We start from the raw sequence: 19,952 nt of genomic DNA on the forward strand, positions 1-19,952 counted from the left end.
TTTTCCCTTCCTTTTCCTAATGTCCTCCATGCTATTCCTTATGTTCCACAAATAAGTGAAACCATATGATAATTGACTTTCTCTGCTTGATTTATTTCACTTAGCATAATCTCCTCCAGGGGAATGCAAGTTGGTACAGCCACTTTGGAAAACAGTGTGGAAGTTCCTCAAAAATTTAAAAATAGAGTTACCCTATGATCCAGCAATTGCACTACTGGGTATTTACCCCAAAGACACAGATGTAGTGAAAAGAAGGGCCATAAGCACCCCAATGTTCATAGCAGCAATGTCCGCAATAGCCAAACTGTGGAAAGAGCCTAGATGCCCTTCAACAGATGAATGGATAAAGAAGATGTGGTCCATATATACAATGGAATATTACTCAGCCATCAGAAAGGATGAATACCCAACTTTTACATCAACATGGATGGGACTGGAGGAGATCCGTTTCTCGTACTTTTCTAATGTTCTTTCAACAATGCCACCCGCACAATCTCCCCTGAATGAAAATCTGATCATATATTTGACAGGCTTAAAACCCCGTTTTGTCTCCTCATTCCCAATAGCAGTAGCTGCCAGACTTTCGGTTTTCACATGCTTAAAGTTGGCACCCTATTTTACCAAAGTTACAAAATCTATAGGCCATGTAAAACACGTTTTCGGAACTACCTCTCCTTCATCAAGTAAAGGGAGAAAGCAAAAGAAGATTTTTGCTCTGTTGCCCCAGAAATGGAAAAGAGGAAAGAAAGGATGAGGCTAGCTGAGGACTGAGGACAGGGAGGAGAAAGTTCACCTGGAAATTGGGTTTCCTGAGCAGATCTGCTCCACCACCTCCCTGGGCCTGCTCGCTCTTCCTTTCCCGGGGACTTGAGGCATCTTCCTCCTCCAGCTCATCGTGCTGGTGAAGTTCCTCCTGCTTATCCTCCTCCGACCTAGGTGTTGGTGGTGGCTGCTGCTGCTGGCTGGCCTCAGCAGGACCCAAAAGGGCCTTCCTCTCCTGGGCTTCCTCCTCCCTCTGCAGCTGAATCAAGCCCCTGCGGCCTATCACTGGCGAATAGACTCCCCAGGGTGACAGGGTTGCCCTGTGGCCCGTGCTGCCCCAAGGGGAGCAGCTGCACAAGGTGCGAGGCCCCAGCGAGCACTGCACGGACTTGTCCACCCGTGGGCTCACCTGCACGCCCACCTCCCTGGTATTGGCCTTGTAAAGCCGCAGGCTCAGGCTGGGGTTCATCTGGGAGAGAACAGCCTTAAGCTGTGCCCTCTTGTAAGGGTCCATGCAGTAGTCAGAGGCATTTGCAGGCACCAGCAACCCAGGCCTGGCCAGGAAAGTGGGGGGACCAGTGTTTCGCCTCCAGTCGGGCTGTTTGTGTTCAGAGAGTCCGGGATGGCCCAAAGGCACTGCATTCCCATAGCCCTGGTACAAGCCATAGGGAACACGGACAAAGCGCTCCATCCGCTCACCCGGTACCCAGGCGCAGCACAATATCCCGGGGGGTTGTCTGTCTCCTTGTTTTGCCTTCCACCTTCATCCACCCCTTCTTTTTCCCCCTGATCGAGTTAGTGCAGGTTCATTCCAAGCTTCTCCCTTTATTTCAGATCCTGATGGGAGCTGCTGCCTATTACCCTAATTAAAGGACAGGAGATGTACCTATCTACAGAGGCCTAATTTCCACCTGATTCCTAATTGCTCTTCCCCATCTCTTCAATTCACTGTCCCTGAATCCTTTTCAAAGCTGTTTTTCATTTCTGACTTCCTATTCTCACACATGCTTTCATTAGCAAGTCATTCATGTATCCTATAGTAACTATTTTAGAGATACTGTTTTAAAGCATATAGTAAATCAAATGCAAGTAGTAAGTTATTTGAACAGCAAACCAGAAGAGTATAAGGAAGTAAGTATACTATGGCAGAGATAATGAATGTAAAGACCCTAGAACCACAGAAACAAGGAGCATAACGTTATGGGGGGAGGTTTGTATATAGTGTGAGAAAATGTATTTCAGAGGGTTGTACTGTATGCCAACCGTTCTCATTAATTCACTCCTAGTGAAGATCCCTCTCCCAAAAAGGTGAAAAAAAAGCAAATTATTTTGATTTAGAGAATAGAAATTTAATCACGGGTTAAGTATCTAAAATCAAAGGGACTTGAATTGAAACCTGGGCCTTGTTACCAGGTAAGTTACTTAACCTGGTGATTTGGTTTCCCCATCTGACAATACTAATTTATAGGATTATAAGATTTAATGTGATATTACCTATAAAACACAAAACAGAATAACTCATAAGTGTTCAGTAAGTGGTAACTATCATAAGCTTTACTATCTGTATTGGTAAGGCTTCCTGCCAAAGCTGAAGAGTATGATCAAGCTGAAGAGTACGTCTACGTAACCCCGTAGAGACCACCCTTTTTCTAATCCAAGGCTGTTTCGCTGTTTACTGCTCAAGAGCTTTCTGGAAGCAGCAAGGTCTATGAACAGCTCTTACTCCACACCAGTTGAAAGCTTTCTAGGTTATACAACAAACCTGAATTAAGCTTCGTGCTGCTCATGTCAGACACTGAGAATGAGAACAAATTCCCTTCTCCCACGGCGGCTTGGAGAGAAGACAAGCACAAAACGAGGTGATGAGCACCCGAAGAATGTAAAGGATGCTACGGAAGCCTGCAGAGAGTAGTACCTAACATTGCAAGAGAGAGTTAAAGTGGTTTCACAATTTTTCAAGGGGGCAAACAGGCTTAAAGGGCTTGAAAACCTGCTACCTAAGAGCAACATGCGGACTAGAACTAAAGTCCTCTGGCTTCAAATCTTATCCCTTTCCACTCTGTAGACAACACGCAGCAGGGAAGGCAGTCAGCCACTTTGGGGGACCGTTCACTCTAAGGGCAGAACAAAGTTCTTTCAAAGACCTCAGGCCCTGTCGCCCCGCGACCATCCAAACGTGAGGTGGAGCAGAGAGAAGGGGGAGGAGTCGGGGAGGATACACAGTGCGCGGTCACCCCCAGCAGCGCCGCCTCCTACTCTGAAGGCTTAAGGAGAAGAGAACAAGCACCCCAGCTGCCTCTTCACGCGGTTCCAGGCCGGACTGTCCAGCAGTAGAACAAGGACTCGGCTTTCGGCACACAACTGCGCCAGCCGCCCGCCCAGAATCTGACTTCCGGGTGGCACGCACGCTGCGTGTCACGTCACGACGTCACCGCGTGACGTGTCCGGAAAGCGGGCTTTTGGCGCGAGAGTCTGAAATAAGGTCGGCGGAGGCGGAGCTGCTGGGCTCGGCGCTTTGCAGGTAGTCCCAGCCGTGGATCGCCGCGGAAAGGAGTCTGCGGGTCAGCTTTCTGATCAAAGGGCCGGTGCGGTTTTTGTCAGCCTTCTCTGGCCAAAAAGAGCTGCTCCTCCTGAGACGGTTAGTGTTGGCTGGGTGGAGACGGACGGGCCTGTCTCCCGCGGTGTGAGGCGGAGGGGGAACGCCCCTCATTCCCTGGGTGGGAGCCGCGGCCACCTGCCTACCCCCCGCCCCCACCCCGGTCTCTGTCTGCCTCGCATCCACTGGGAGAAAGGGCGGAAGGTTCGGCCCCCTCGGTTAAGCAAACTCGAGCCCCGCCCCTTCCCTGGAACTCCGCTCCCCAACTTTGCGCCCCGCCAGCCGCCCAGGGGTTGCCCTTTAGCTGCCCCAGATGTCCCACTCTGAAATTTCCTTAATACGGTGAAGTTACTTTAACGGAATATTGTAATTTTAGAAGTGTTTCACAGCTCCTGACACACTGTATCTGCCTTACTTAACCCCCAGGCAATTGCCGTATTACGAAGATTTACTGATTTGACATTGTTAAAATATATTTATCTCTAATAGGACTGCTCGTTGACTGTGCACCCCCTAGCCACACGTAACTAGTTAATTAAAATTAATAATATTTATAATTCTGTTCTTGAGTCATACTCGCCATGTTTCAAATGCTTGATGTGGCTAGTGGCTACTGTATCGGGCAGCACAAATATAGAATGCTCCCATCATCGCAGTGAGTTCGATTATTGTCCCAAAAGATAGGGCCGAGGTAAATAAACAATGTAACTTTAAGCAAGTTTACCTGTTTCTGATTTTACCTCAGAGTCGGTTAACAAGAACTGCATTCCTGTGAAGTGTATTTTGGTGTTGTCTTTTGCAGAGTTATTTACCAAGCATTGGAGTAATATTGTAGATAAAAATGCCTATTGGAGGCAAAGAGAGGCCGACTTTTTTTGAAATTTTTAAGACGCGGTGCAGTGAAGCAGGTATTGACAAATTTTATATACATCGATCATTTACGTTGAGAAAATGTTTTCAGAAAAATATGTAACTGTGCATGCTTGCTGAGAAGAATCCAATACGTAACGTTTTTGTTTTCACTACAAACTTCCGCATGGGGCCACAAATCCAGTTAAGAAAATGATCATATACAGTTAACGAAATGATAAGTATAGAACACTGGGGATAAAGAAGAGACTGGCCTTTTGATTAGCAGTAGGAAGAATTGTTTTTAAAGCACAGAACTATTAGCAAATCTGAAGCATTGGTATGTTACTTTATATCAGAAGTTGTCAAACTTTAGTCTCGGTACTCCTTACACTCTTGAAAATGATTGAGAACCTTAAAGAGTTTTTGTTTATGTAGGCTACGGTATAGAAATGAAAACTTAAGAATTTTTAAAGATGTTTATTAATTCACGTAAAAATAATAAATCCGTTGCATATTAACACAAATAAACATTTTTATGAAAAATAACTCCCCCCCCCCCAAAAAAAAAGAAGACTGGCACTGTTTTTACAATTTTGCAGTTCTCTTTAATATCTGGCTTAGTAGAAGATAGCTGGATTCTCATACCAATTTCTGCCTTTAATGTGTTGCAGTATAGTCTTTTGGTAGAAGTATACAAGTAAAAGCCAGCGTCACACAACAGTGTAGTTGAAAAAAGGAGTATTTTAATAGTCTTCAGTTAATTGTGGGTAACTTTGATAATATACCAAAACTTGACAAGTGGCAATTTTAAGAGTTGCAGTATGGAATGGGAAACCGTATTATCATGAATTTTTCATTCCCTTTGTTACATTTAATTCTATTCGTCTTTCTTGCACTTTGAATAAATCTTTTATCTGTGTTGTAACATCAGACACTGATCATTTGGAAAATGTCAGTGTTCTGAATTACACAGATTCCATATATTGACACATTAATATTAAACTAAAAATTGTATTTTATGTATTAAACTATATAATTAATTATTTAATTAATTTAAATTAATTATTCCATATATTGACACATTAATATTAAATTATAAAATTATATTTTATGTATTAAACTATAAAAATTACATTCATTAATTAGCTGATCTCATCAGAGAAGTCTTTTAAGATTAGGAAGATATCAAGTTTACAAAGGCTAATAAAGTTTAACAAAATTCTAATTCCCATTTAAAACCTCCTATCTGGGGGCGCCTAGGTGGCTCATTCGGTTAAGCGTCCGACTCTTGATCTCAGCTCAGGCCTTCATCTCAGAGTCATGAGTTCAAGCCCCACATTGGACTCTGCACTGGGCATGGAGCCTACTTTAAAAATTTTTTTAAAAATAAAAGCTCCTATTTTATCATTGGCAGCAAACTTTTTTCTGCAGTGACAGGCTAACTTCATTTTCAAGAAAATGTCTACCAAATCACCCAACTCAAAATGACTTGTTAGTTGTTCTTTCTCCTAAAAATGGCTTTCCGTGAAAAAAGTGCTAATTCAGCTAACTTGTAATGAGTGCTTTTTTAGACAGCTATGGTACTTAAATATACAAAAATGCTTTATGCATACTTTCCATTTTGTCATAGAGAATATTAAAAAGATGTGCTCAAGAGTTGGGCTTTATAAAACTAATTTTTACTGCTTCATTAATATTTTAAGTTAGACTGGCTTTTTGGTTTTGTTTTTGAGAAGTGCATGATGTGAATGCAATTACTAGCACAGTTTATTGCCACTGCCTTGACTCATGCAAAGATGTCATCAGTTTTACCTACCAGGGTTGCAAATGTCAACATGGTGAAAAAGAGAAACAGTGCCCTAGTATTATTATGAAAATAGTTTTTACCTTATGGACCTCCTGAAATTGTCTTGGGGACCTCAGCCCCTGACACAGTCCACAGACCACACACTGAAAATCAGTACTTTAAGGGTGGATAGATCATAATAGAAGTTTTGTCATTTCTCTTTAACAAGAACTCTTTTTATTCCATTTTATTTGAGTCTACATGTTCCTGTATCTATAGATTTATCACATCCATTTATATTGTCTTTGTAATTAAATTGTATCTGTGGAATGCCTTCTTATTATGAATGACTTTTGTCTCCGAATCATGAATATAAGAGAAAGAAAATTTCAGAAAAGCTAGCTAATGTAGCTAGGAGCAATCACCTTGTAATTTTTGTAAACTCTTGTTATACCTTGCTACAGATTGAAAGGAGAATAGGTTAATGATCTTGTTTAATTAATATGCTTTAACAAAAGTAATCTACAGTCAAAATCTCAAGCATCCTTTTCTTTATTATGATTTTTACAGACCCATGAACTTACCTGTCACTGATTAAAACCAAGATGGAATTTTTCTTTTTCTTACAGATTTAGGACCAATAAGTCTTAATTGGTTTGAAGAACTTTCTTTAGAAGCTCCACCCTATAATTCTGAACCCACAGAAGAATCTGGGTATAAAATCAGTTATGAACCAAACCTATTTAAAACACCACAAAGGAAAACTTATCATCAGTTGGCTTCAACTCCAGTAATATTCAGAGAGCAAAGTCTAATTGTGCCAATGTACCAACAATCTCCTTTAAAAGAATTAGATAAATACAGGTTAGACTCAGGTAAGTAATGTGGTACAGTAAACTAGGGAAAAACATGAACCAGAAATTCAGACAAACCTATGTTAAAACTCCCAGCTCTATTGTTAATTGTGTCATGTTGGTCAAATCAACCTCTTCTCACTTTCCCATCTGGAAAATGGAGATGGTGAACATAATGTCTGATAAGTTTGGATTAAATAAAATAATGTGGGTACTTAGTAAGTACTCCTTTTCCTCCCTCCTTTGATTAATATATCCTGCCTAGTGAGATTTGTTAAATTATGTCTTTCCTATACCAAAAAAAAGTAGGCCTTGTTTTGATGTTAATTAAATAAACTCTATTTCTGCAGGTTATCACAGGGCAGAGAAGGTTATTGTTACCAATTTTCTTTAAATGTGTTTTGACTTGGTAGCTGTTTCCCTGGCATACATGCCAGATATTCCAATCAATCATGTAATAAGAGTACATAGTCATTCAACTGTTTATTACTTCAAGTGACATATTCTCCCTTTCTTTGGAGTATGACTCTAAAGGGGAATTAACAGTAGACAGAGAACAGTCTAAGATTGAATGTGGTAAGTGTGAAAAGCAAAGTACAAAAAGTACAATGAGAGTTGAGAAGAAAGAGCATAAATAGGTTTGGGAGGAATTAGAGAGTGATTCATTTGAATTAAACCTTGAAGGATAGGTGAGATTCAAAAATTTGAAGATGGCATAGAGTAATGATGTACAAGGCCAAGGGGAAAACATGAGGAAGAAGATATAGGTTGTTAAGAGAATGTTAAATAATTCAGATTGTTTGGAATGTTGCATGTCTAAAAGGGACCAATAAACTTAAGGCTAAAAAGAGCACAAAGAGCCAGGTATTGAATGCCAGACTTAAAAAACTGAGTTTGATAGGTTGTTGAGCAGAAAAATCCCATGTAAATTTGATCATGCTACGTCCTGCCTCAAACGTTTGATTACCTCCTTTTGCCTTCATGATAATATCTTAACTCCTTAATATGACTTACAAGGTTCTTTATAATCTGGTCTCTCACGCCTCATGCTGCCATAATACCCCTCTCACCCATCCTCAATTTGCCATTCATTCATATTGAATTTCTTTTTGAAACCACCTTGCTCTTTGGCTCCTTATATACTTCTTCCTACCTTTTTATCTAGCTAATTCATGCTCATCTTTCAGGTCTTGACGTATCTATCTGCTTCTGGGCAGTTTTCCCTGTCACACTCATTTAGCTTCTAATGGAGGAGACTTCTATAAGCAGTTATAGTGGAATAAATGCTATGAAAAAGGAAATTCATGGTACTAGAAAATGCATACACAAAGAGGATATAGGTAATGGGCAAAGGTTTTCTTGTATGTTGTTGGATACCAAGTGGCATACAAAGTGACTATTCAGTAAAAATTTATAGAATAAATGACTGTTTTGTTTTAGAAAGCCTAATAACTGCGGCACTTGGCTGGCTTTGTCAGTTAAGCATCCGACTCTTGATTTCAGCTCAGGTCATGATCTCAGGGTCCTGGGATCAATCCTGGAGTCAGCCTCCGTGCTCAGCAGGGAGTCTGCTTGAGGATTCTCTCTCTCCTTCTGCCCCTCCCCCAGCTCAAAGGCACTTGCACACACACACTCTCTCTCTCTCTAAAATAAATAAGTAAATCCTTAAAAAAAAAAGAAAGCCTAATAACTGGCAACCATCTTTGGAGATGTGTTTTCAAAATGTGATGCCTGGATCATGAGAATCTCCTGAAGTGCTAAATGAAAGAAAAGATTTCAGGCCCTATTCTGAATCTACTAAATTAGGAATCTCTAGAAATAAAACTTATAAGTTTACGTTTTAAACTAATCAGGTGATTCTCATGGAAACAAAGACTGAAGGCAGGGAGATCAATTAGACATAATGGTCCAGGGAAAAAAAAAAAAAAAAAGACATAATGGTCCAGGTGGTAGGGGGCCAAGTGCCTGAATTAGAGTAATGGTAGTGAAAGTGGATATGAGAGATAGAAACTGTAAGACCCCACAGTAGCCTAGACCTGGAGATTTCAAAGAAAGGATCAAATCACAGGTTTAGAGCATAACTAAGAATATAATGATGACATTCATAGACATTGTAAGCACTGGAGGTAAAACAGGTTTTACCTGTTTAGAGGGAAAAAGTGTCAGGGCGTCTGGGTGGCTCAGTTGTTTAAGCATCTGCCTTCGGCTCAGGTCATGATCCCAGGGTCCTGGGATAGTGTCCCACATCGGGTTCCCTGCTCAGTGGGGACCCTGCCTCTGCCCCTCTCTCTCTCTCTCTCTCATGAAAAAATAAAATATTTTAAAAAGGGAAAATGCTTGAAAGGATGAAAAAAAAATAGGTTGAGTTTTGGACTGCAGTTTGGGACAGTAATAGGGTGTTAAGGTGATGTCCCGAAGGCTTTGGGGAATACAAGACTGAAACTAATGAAAGAATACAGGCAGGAGAGAAAGCTATAGGAACCAACTATCTATTTGGAAAGTGATAAAGTCATCACACGTAAGTGAGGAAACTGATTATGATGAGGCCTAGGATAGAGCCTTAAGGAATATTTAGCAGATGAAATGCAGAACACAGAAAAGGGAATCGTTCGTTCAATATTCCATGCTTACTTTGTGCCTGGCAACTTGCTAGGCATTAAGGATACAAACATGAATAGATGGCTTTTGACTTTTAGGAACTCAGTTTTGTATGGGACAAAATACATAAATAAATACACTGGTGTAGTATATGCTATAATAGGAACATATGCAAAGTGCTATGTTGTGGGCATAGTAAAGGGAGCAGCCATCTATTTTTTTTTTTTTTTTAAGATTTTATTTATTTGACAGAGAGAGACACAGCGAGAGAGGGAACACAAGCAGGGGGAGCGGGAGAGGGAGAAGCAGGCTTCCCGCGGAGCAGGGAGCCCGATGGGGAGCTCGATCCCAGGACCCTGGGATCATGACCTGAGCTGAAGGCAGCCGCTTAACTGACTGAGCCACCCAGGCGCCCCGCAGCCATCTATTTTAATGTGCTCAGGAAAAGCTTAGTAAACCAGTTTATGCTGAATCTACTGAATCTTGAAAGACCTACCTAGAATCACTGGTTTATTCTCTAATTTAACTTGTTGGAATTGGTCTATCTATAATTAGGGAAGGAATGGAATGAATAAATAAGGCTACTCTGGACTTGCTGCAAAGGAATTAAATTTTTTAAGGTTGTAGTGCATAAATAATTCTGACTGTAGTTTCCTGATACCTTTTGTTTTTGTTTAGTTTAAATTCAATATTAAAATGTAGGACTTAAGCTGTTTTTTAACCTACTTGTTTAGTTCTAACATCTATTGTTTTTTTAAAAAGAATTATCCCTAAAGTTTCATAAGGAAATGTGCTATTTCTGCTTCTCAGCAGTCCTTACTTCTGCATAAAATCATCTGAGTTTATCTCTCCATTATTCAGCCTATTTATGAGATTCTCAAGTTACTTGGGAAATGTTTATTTGGGTATGAACTTATTTTTGCCTGGTTCATTTTTTTACTTTTTATTTTTTACATTTGGGTTTTTCATTACTAAGCCAGTACTGATACTTTATTATTAACTGAAGTCGTTTGTTTACATTAGGGTTCATTCTCTGTATCGGTCTATGGATTTTGACAATTATAAAACATCATGTATACACCATTACAGTATCCTACAAATCCTAAAAATCCCTTGTGTCCCACCTATTCACAGCCCCCTCACCCACCCAACCCTGGCCACCACTGATTTTTTTTGTTGTCTATAGTCTTGTCTTTTCCAAAATGTCATATAGTTGGAATCATAGAGTATATAGCCTTTTCAGGCTAGCTTCTTTTACTTAGCAATGTAAGTTTCCTCTACATCATTAAGTGGTTTGATACCTCATTTTTTTTGTTTGTTTGTATGGTTTTAAAGATTTTATTTATTTATTTGAGAGAGAGCACGAGTTGGGGGAGGGGCAGAGGGAGAGGGAGAAGCAGACTCCCTGCTGAGCGCAAAGCTGGAAACAGGGCTTGATCACTTCCACACCCTGGAGATCATGACCTGAGCCAAAGTCAGACGCTTAACCGACTGAGCCACCCAGGCGCCCCATATCTCGTTTCTTTTTATCACTGAATAATGCTGTATATGGATATACCAGTTTGTTTATCTGTTCACCTACTGAAGAACATCTTGGTTGCTTCCAAGTTTTGGCAGTTATAAATAAAGCTGCTGTATCATGTGCAGGTTTTTGTGTGGACCTAAGTTTTCAACTCATTTGGGAAAATACCAAGGAATATGATTGCTGGATCTTATGGTAGGAATATGTTTACTTTTGTAAGAAACTGCAAATTGAATTCCAAAGTGGCCGCATCATTTTGCTTTTCCATCAACAGTGAATGAGAGTTTTTCTTGTTCCAAGACCTCATCAGCATTTGGTGTTGTCTTTGTTTTGGACTTTAGCCATTCTATTATAAGTGTGTGTAATAGTAGCTCATTGTTTGGTTTATTTAACTGCAGGGTTTTTCTTCCTGATTAAGATCTTTGTTAAAGTGAACGGGGAAAAGGTGAAATTTTTAAAAATACATTTAGATACTTTTCAGTATCTTTAACTAAAAGTGTCGTAAGAGAAGGAGGTTGGATATTTTGTCAGAATGGGGTTTTTAACTCACATGTATATTTGGCTTATTAGTGATTATGTCTATTTCCTGTTACTTGAGAAATAAAAATATAATGCAGTGTTTTGTCTGTGCTACTACAAATAGTTCTCAGTTTGTTCTTTGCCTTATTTTATTAACACTGATATGACTTATTTTTCCCAAAACTTTTCTAAGTTGGAGATTATAGGATCAGTTAAAGAACCCGTTGTTTTAAAGCAATTTTTACGAGTAATAATAAGTGCCTTGAATGCCATATTTGTGATACAGAAAATAGGAATATTGAAAAACTATAAATGGGATTTGATAGAGCCACATATAGCTTTAGAAACCCTGTCTGAGCATTATTGCTTAGAAAGTAGAGGTGTTCAACAACAAGTATTTTCTAATCATTGCTAATTCATTCAGCCAGGAATTGTGGCATGACTGTAACATCAGACATTGATTGTAGTTGCTGAGGATACAGTGATAAATAAGACAAGATCCCTACCTCAAGGAGCTCACATTCTAGTAGGAGAAGCAGGAATGGTGTATGATAAACTCTGTGGGGACATATGGTGGCAGCAATCACTTAATCTCATGTTAGGGACCACTAAATTTTTCCAGAGGAGGCGGTTTCAAAATGGAAGCCTGAAAGAGGATATTCCAGGTCGAGAGAAATAGTTTGTACAAAGGCCTAGAGCGAAAGAGTGCATTCATACAGGATATGCAAGTGGTTGGGTATAGCTGAAAAGTAGAATGTGAAAGAATGTCGTAGAAATTGAGAAGTCAGATCATGAAAGTCCTTGTTACTTGGGAGGTTTGTTTGTTTGTTTGGGGGAGTGGGGGTTGGAGTTTGAGCCTGATCTTGAGAACAAGATCTTGAAAGGTTTTCAGCAGAAGATCAGATTTGGTACCTTGGTAGGTTTTTAGTAAATGTCTTTTTCTTTACTCTTAGCCTCCATGATACCATAGCGCATGTGACTTAATCATAGGACATACAACATTCTGTTCTGTATTCCACTTCTGTGGAATTTCAAAAAATTTCTCCTGCTATATTATGAACTCTTTGAAGTTAAAGCTGTCTTGAATTGTATTTCCCAAAGTGTCTTATGTATATTATATACTTGTTGAATGGGGGCAGACATCCTTTGAGACATCCCCTTTTGGCAGGAATCAGCAAACTGAGAAACCAGTTCAGACTAAACTCTGTATATATTCTCCTTCCCAGTATAGATGAGACTTTTTGTTTTTAAATACTTCTAGAGATGGGGCTCCTGGGTGGCTCAGTTAAGCATCTGACGTTGGCTCAGGTCATGATCTCCAGGGTCCTGGGAGGGATCAAGTCCAGTGTTCAGCTCTGCGCTCAGCAGGGAGTCTCCCTCTGCTCCTCCCCCTGCTTGTGCTCGCTCTCTTTCTCTCAAATAATAAAATCTTTAAAAAAATAAAAAATAAAAATAAATACTTTCAGAGAATGAAAATTCACAATCCAGAGCATATATATCCTCACTGAATTATTGTACTGTTTCAGGAAAGGACATTACCAATAGTAAACATAAAAGTTGTTGCACAAGGAAGTCTAAAATGGATCAAACAAATGATGTTACCAGCCCACCTCTAAATTCTTGTCTTAGTGAAAGGTATGATGTGTTATATTAAAATATTTAAATGAAACCTTTTCCTCCATATGCTATTTGTTTTATAGAAATGCATCTAATTTTCATGCTAGTATTTTGACTAAGAGCCTGAAAGAGAATCTTCTATTTTTAAATAATCTCCTTTTAGGTTGAGTCCTTTAATACAATAATTTTTACATTAGAAACATTTACTTTGTTTTTCTTATAATTTTGAATTCATTGGTTTCTGTTTATAGTTTATAGTCAACATTTTTGAGTTACAAAAATGATGAAAAGCAACACCCTTGAAATAGCTTAAAATAAATTATTTGTGTACTCTGAATCGTTTGAGAGAATATGATGCTTTTATAGATTCACTTTACATAATTTTTAAATTCAAAACATACAGTTCCTAGGAGCTGAAATTTTTGAGTACTTTATACATTACTTTTAGTGGACATTTTAAATATAATTTAGTAGTTAATTCTTTATGAGATGTTTGCTTTTTAAAAAGTAACAAAATATTACAAAGTAGTATAAGTCTAATAATTGATGTGACTGAGAATCCTTTTTTTCAATAAGATTAACATTTTGTTTCTTCTTGCCATTTCTTTTATCTTTGAATAATCTGAAGGATTTGTGTTTGTTTTGTTTTGTTTTTTGTTTTAGTCCTGTTCTACGATGTGCACATATAACACCACAAAGAGAGAAGTCGGGTATGATTAAAAACAAGGCTTTTTATTTCTAAAATACTCTTCAATTTTAATAAATATAAAACTTAGTAATTTTCCCCTCATTTTACCCCCAGTGGTATGTGGAAGCTTATTTCATACACCGAAGCTTATGAAGGTAAATATTCTGCCTGGTTTATTTTTATTGTGTAGTAATTGAGAATTTGACAACAGTCTCCTACTTTTGCCCTGAGATTTACAAATATGTACCTACAATCTCATGTAGGCATTCAGTAAATGGTAAATGAAAAAAATACTCTTACTCATTAGTGCATTTCTGTGAAATAAATATTTTCTTTACTTCCAGGGTCAGACACCAAAACGTATTTCTGAAAGTCTAGGAGCTGAGGTGGATCCTGATATGTCTTGGTCAAGTTCTTTAGCCACACCACCAACCCTTAGTTCTACTGTGCTAATAGGTAATAATAGCAAATGAGTATTATGTAAGACAGTAGATGACGTCAATACAGTATCATCTCTAAGGCTTCTGACCAAAAGACTATATGAAAAGATAAGTAGTAATTAGATTAGATAATACTATCTTTGAGAAGTGTGTTAGTAGTTCAGGATAATTCTACTTAGTGTAGATTGGGACAAATCACAAGTACATTAAGTGGTGTTCTAGGAGTGGTATTCTGTAGGAGTCCATTTATAGGCAAACCAGGATTTTTAAAATTATTATTTTAGCAAAAATAAATTCAATTTTGATTTCTCTTTGGCTGGGAATTTAACTTTGTTTTTTGTTGTTGTTGCTTAGATGAAATAACAGAGGTAAAAGCATGTTAAAAAGTAAGAAATATTTAACATAAAATATACTTTTAGACAGTATTATTATGTAAATAAATGCTAAAGTCTACAAGCTTTATCTTTTAAGTCATGACCCCATAGCTCCATCTGATTTCCTAAGTCTTTATGGATAGTATCACCTAAAGTCAGGGTCATCAAACCAGTTTCTTAGAAGCACCTTATGAGTGGTACTAAGGAATTGAATGTACCTTATGTTGATTGACGTTTCTAATTACCATACTTGAGTCAATTCATTTTGTTTCAAATGCACCATTTACTGAAGTAGTATATGTGTCTTGTCTGACCAAAAAATACTTAAGTTTTCACATTAGTGTATGGTATATAATACCATATAGATAAATTGAATTTTTTTTTATAGTCAGAGATGAGGAAGCATCTGCAGCTGTATTTCCTAATGACACTACTGCCGTAAGTAAATATGACAACTTGATTATGCTGTTGCAGTTGCTTACAATTTTAGAATGCCTTGAAAAATTATTTCTCTTGCATTTTTTCATTCCTTAATTTATGACTTATCTAAGCCTTTGAAAAGGTCTCTAAGCCTGATCCTATATTTGATTTGACTTCATATGAAGTAATTCTGTCTCTAAGTTGAATATAAATGCATAGTGAGAGTTTTTATACTAGTGACTTTAAAATATAACTTTTGCAGACTTTTAAAAGCTGTTTTTCTAACCATGATGAAAGTCTGAAGAAAAATGATAGGTTTATCCCTTCTGGGCCAGACAAAGAAAACAAAAATCAAAGAGAAGCTAAAAGTCAAGGTAAGTCCTTCTGTTTAATTGAACTGCTATTTTTAACTGACATCATTGAAGTATTGCTCTTCCTTTCTTGAAGAGAAAATACATTGCTTTTCCTTCTTAATTACTGAACATACTGTGCATAGAAGCTAACTTGATTTATTTTTTCAAAATATTTATTTGAGAAAGAGAGGGAGGGAGGGAGGGAGAGAGAGGGGCAGAGGGAGAGGAGCAAGCAGACTCCCTGCGGAGCAAGAAGCCCAAAGCAGGGCTTGATCCCAGGACCCTGAGATCATGACCTGAGGCAAAGTCAGATGCTCAGCTGAGTCACCCGAGGTGCCCTGAAGCTAACTTGATTTAAATGAAAATGTTTAATCATGGTAAGATAATACCATTCAAGATGCTGTTGTAGGGGCACCTGGGTGGCTCAGTCAGTTAAGCATCCGCCTCTTGGTTTCGGCTCAGGTCATGATCTTGAGGTCCTGGGATCCAGTCCTGTGTTGGACTCAGCAGGGAATCTGCGTCTTTTTCTCTCCCCCTGCCCCTCCCCCAGCTCGTGTATACTCTTTCTGTCAAATAAATAAATAAATCTTAAAAAAAAAAAGATGCTATTGTGACATAAAAAAACCTACAACTCAGACCTTACAGAGATAAGAATAAAACTAGTATTCAACAAAATGTGAAGGTCTTATTTTCTAATTAGAAAGTAATTAGGGTTTCATGGGTATCAAAAGTTACCTAATCAGATCATTGGAATTTTGCATTTTGGGGGGCACCTGGGTGGCTCAGTCAGTTAAGCATCTGCCTTCAGCTCAGATCATGACCCCAGGGTCCTGGGATAGAGCCCCACGTCGGGCTCCCTGCTCAGTGGAGAGCCTGCTTCTCCCTCTCCCTCTGCCCCTTCCCCCGCTTGTGCTCTCTCTCTCTCACTCACTCTCCCTCTCTATCTCAAATAAATAAATAAAATCTTCAAAAAAAAAAAAAAGGAATATTGCATTTTTCTCTCTATCTCAAATAAATAAGATCTTTAAAAAAAAAAAAGGAATATTGCATTTTTCTTAGTATGTGTGTGTGTGTAAATGTGTAGGACTGAATAACTGTGTATATGTGTGCGTGTGTGTAAAATCATATTTTACTCTCAGTTATTGTAGGGCCACAAATTTTTTTTTAGATTTGTTTATTTTAGAGAAAGAGAGAGCATGGGGGGGTGTAGGGAGGGGCAAGGAAGAGGGAGAGAGAATCCCAAGCAGACTCCTGATGTGGAGCTCCATCTCAGGACCCTCAGATCACGACTTGAGCCAAAACCAAGAGCTGGATGCTTAACCGACTGCACCATCCAGGTGCCCCAGGCCACAAAATTAATTTGGAACATCTGATTTGATAAATCTTAGAATGTTAAATTGCATATATATAGTAAGATTGAGTTTTAATTGTGTAGAGCTGATAAAGGTTATTAGGACCTGGCATATGAGTAAAAGGCTTTGGGGACATTGGAATCAATCTTTACCAGAAGAACAGTAGAAGAGTGGCACTCCCTCCCTCTCCCCTCCCCCCAAAAAAGCTGGCACTCAGGATAACCCTTTAAATACTACCTTATGTGTTATTTAGTATATACTATTTCTATGAGAGAGGTTGCAAGAATAGTATAAATTATATGACTGTATTTTGAAATATTATTATGCTTCTGTTTTAAATTTTAACAGGTTTGGGGAAAATGTTAGGGAATTCATTTGGTAAAGTAAATAGCTGCAAAGACCATTTTGGAAAGTCAACACCAAATGTCCTAAAAGATGAAGTACATGAAACAGTTGCAGATGTTTCTGAAGAAGATAGTTTTTCATTATGTGTTCCTAAATATGAAACAAGAAATCTACCAAAAATAAAAACTAGCAAGACTAGGAAAAATATTTTCAGTGAAACAAAATGTGAAGAAGCTAAAAAGCAAATGAAAGAAGATAAACATTCATTTTTATCTGAAATGGAACCAAATGACAGTGATCCATTAGATTGGAATATAACAAATCAGAAGCCCTTTGGGAATGGAAGTGAGAAAATCTCTAAGGAAGTTGTACCGTCTTCAGCCTCTGAATGGCCCCACCTAACTCTCTCAGGTCTAAGTGGAACCCAGATGGAAAAAACACCTCTACTGCATATTTCTTCTTGTGACCAAAATAATTCAGAAAAAGACTTCACAATCACAGAGAAAGAAAGCACCAACTTTATAACTTTGGAAAATTCTTTGCCACAGATTTCAAGTGTACCAAAGTATTCAGAGATGACATTAAAAGAGGAAACAGTGGTAAATAAGATAGATGAAGGGCAGTGTCTTGGATCCCATGAAGATTCCATTCCTTCAGTAAAGCAAGCAATATCTGAAACTACTCTAATAGCTTCTCCACATCAGGGTATCAGAAAGTCTATATTCAGAATAAGAGAATCACCTGAAGAGACGTCCAGTGCAGTGTTCTCAAATAATATGACTGATCCAAACTCTAAAGAAGAACCTGAAGCCCCTGAAAGTGGATTGGAAAAACATACTATTTGCTCACAGAAAGAGGATTCTTTAGGTTCAATTGATAATGGAAGCTGGCCAGCCACTCTCAAACATACTTCTGTAGCTTTGAAGAATTCGGGTTTAATATCCACTTTGAAAAAGAAAACAAAGAAGTTTATTTATGTTATAAATGATGAAACATCTTATCAAGGACTGAAAACGCAGAAAGACCAGGAATCGGGACTAACCAACCATTCGGCTGTATTTGAAGCAAACGCTTTTGAAGGACCACTGACATTTACAAATGCTGATTCAGGTACCTCTGGGTGTGTGAGTGAGAGAGAATGGTGCATATAGTTTTATGCATGGTGACAAGTTCTCTTATTTGAGTATGTGTCTCTTTAATCTTTCTAAAAAATATACTGCCTGCTTTCCTTCTTTAGTTTCTTTTTTGGTTTTCCATCTGTGGTGTTTTGGTTTTTTAAAATGTCTATATCTTATATTTAGTGTGAGGCAATGTCTACAGGCATTGTTTGGGCCTTTGATTACCAGTGTTCAAAATCAAAATGATTTGTTGGATCAGTTTGCATAGTATATGTACAATCCACTCTTGAGACAGAGCATGTGATTCATAAGAATCAAGAATTTGACTACTACTGCTTTAATTTTATTATATGCAAATTTGACAATTCTATAAATATATTGTGCTATTTACTGTATATTCTCTAAGTCTTGTAAAAAAATAGAAAAGAAAAGCTAATAGCTAGCTAAGTTTAATGTAAGCCAGTTATAAAATAAAAGTGATTTTTGTTGTTACATGGTTTTCTTAAATATTTAGAGATTATTTAGAGTTATTACTGTATCTCTGGGTGTCAGAGTGTACACAGTGAAAGTCAGTTTTTATTTGAACAACGATTCCTTTATTAGTAACTAAATTGTATGTCAAAAAGATAATTTCATATTCCTTTGAGATTTTAGTGGGTGGAATATCTGTGAATAATAGGTTTGGTAGAACTGGAGTACAGAGGGACTGTTTGAGATTTGGGTTAATTTCCAGAGAAAAATGTTTGGCACTGTGTATGTCAGAATTAAAATCAATGAAAGAACTAATATGTAGTGGTGGTCACTGATTAAATAAAATGAGATTAATAATTTTGATTTGCTAATTAGGGAATTCAGAGGGTTGAAAAATTAACTCCAAGCAATTTAACTCATTTGCCTTTATAATTGAGATCAGGTCATCCTTCAGGCCTTTCATCTGTAGAATCTTGTTTTTAAAAATTGATTTTTGGGGGCGCCTGGGTGGCTCAGTCGTTAAGCGTCTGCCTTCGGCTCAGGTAGTGATCCCAGGGTGCTGGGATCGAGCCCCCATTGGGCTCCCTGCTCGGCAGAAGCCTGCTTCTCCCTCTCCCACTCCCCCTGCTTGTGTTCCCTCTCTCACTGTGTCTCTGTCAAATAAATAAATAAAATCTTTAAAAATAAAAAACTAAAAATTGCTTTTTGGAGGGGGTACCTGGGTGGCTCAGTTGGTTAAGCATCTGACTTTGGCTCAGGTCATGATCTTGGGGTCTTGGGATCAAGCCCTGCGTCAGATTCCCCACTCAGCAGCGAGTCTGTTTCTACCTCTTCCACTGACCCTCCCCCTGACTCATGCAGGTGCACGCATGCTCTCTCTCTCGCGCCTGCTAGCTCGCTCTTGCTCTCACCCTCACTGTCTCTCAAATAAATAAAATCTTTAAAAAATAAAAGTTGATTTTCTTCAATATAAAAGACTAAATTATCTAAAGGATTACTTTTCTAATTCCTTTCTTTTGCCTTGCTTTTTTATCTGCTATTACACCCATATTAGCAATGAATTTTTTCCCATTTTATTTTCAGTAAAACTACTTTGTATTTTACTTATGGTAGCTAGCTGCTTTCTTGAACTACCTACTAATTTTGATTGAATTGATACATGTTAGAAAGAAATACTAAGTCCTATTTATCTTTAGTTGGAAAATGAAATAACTTGAAATAGAGAATATTTAGAATTCTTTGTTTTAAGCCTGACATTCACTTCTTACTTTTCATGTAATTCTTG

The 19,952-nt window shown here is 38.2% G+C and overlaps 2 protein-coding genes across 4 annotated transcripts in view; one reads left to right on the top strand and one right to left on the bottom strand.

The window, feature by feature from the left end:
- Positions 1-3,169, bottom strand: part of LOC102734736 (protein ZAR1-like) — a 10,038-nt gene extending 6,869 nt beyond the window's left edge. Inside the window, exons 1-2 of one of the 2 annotated variants that reach the window (XM_081815429.1) lie at positions 3,050-3,169; positions 794-2,593 (exon numbers count right to left, since the gene is read on the bottom strand). In XM_081815429.1, the coding sequence (XP_081671555.1) occupies positions 794-1,453 (660 nt within the window). In that variant the 5' untranslated portion in view covers positions 1,454-2,593; positions 3,050-3,169. Of the gene's footprint in view, positions 1-793 lie in introns of both variants that reach the window. The other variant, XM_081815428.1, reaches the window with a different exon arrangement.
- A 15-nt stretch (positions 3,170-3,184) lies between these two features.
- Positions 3,185-19,952, top strand: part of BRCA2 (BRCA2 DNA repair associated) — a 60,480-nt gene continuing 43,712 nt past the window's right edge. Inside the window, exons 1-10 of one of the 2 annotated variants that reach the window (XM_081815417.1) lie at positions 3,185-3,400; positions 4,104-4,266; positions 6,626-6,871; positions 13,016-13,124; positions 13,770-13,816; positions 13,909-13,949; positions 14,139-14,250; positions 14,997-15,046; positions 15,291-15,402; positions 17,082-18,188. In XM_081815417.1, coding sequence (XP_081671543.1) covers positions 4,200-4,266; positions 6,626-6,871; positions 13,016-13,124; positions 13,770-13,816; positions 13,909-13,949; positions 14,139-14,250; positions 14,997-15,046; positions 15,291-15,402; positions 17,082-18,188 — 1,891 coding nt within the window. In that variant the 5' untranslated portion in view covers positions 3,185-3,400; positions 4,104-4,199. The remainder of the gene's footprint in view (positions 3,401-4,103; positions 4,267-6,625; positions 6,872-13,015; positions 13,125-13,769; positions 13,817-13,908; positions 13,950-14,138; positions 14,251-14,996; positions 15,047-15,290; positions 15,403-17,081; positions 18,189-19,952) is intronic. The other variant, XM_081815418.1, reaches the window with a different exon arrangement.

The sequence above is a fragment of the Leptonychotes weddellii genome, chromosome 3 (assembly GCF_054177405.1).
Source record: "Leptonychotes weddellii isolate Sample4059 chromosome 3, ASM5417740v2, whole genome shotgun sequence".
NCBI classification, from domain to species: Eukaryota; Metazoa; Chordata; class Mammalia; order Carnivora; family Phocidae; genus Leptonychotes; species Leptonychotes weddellii.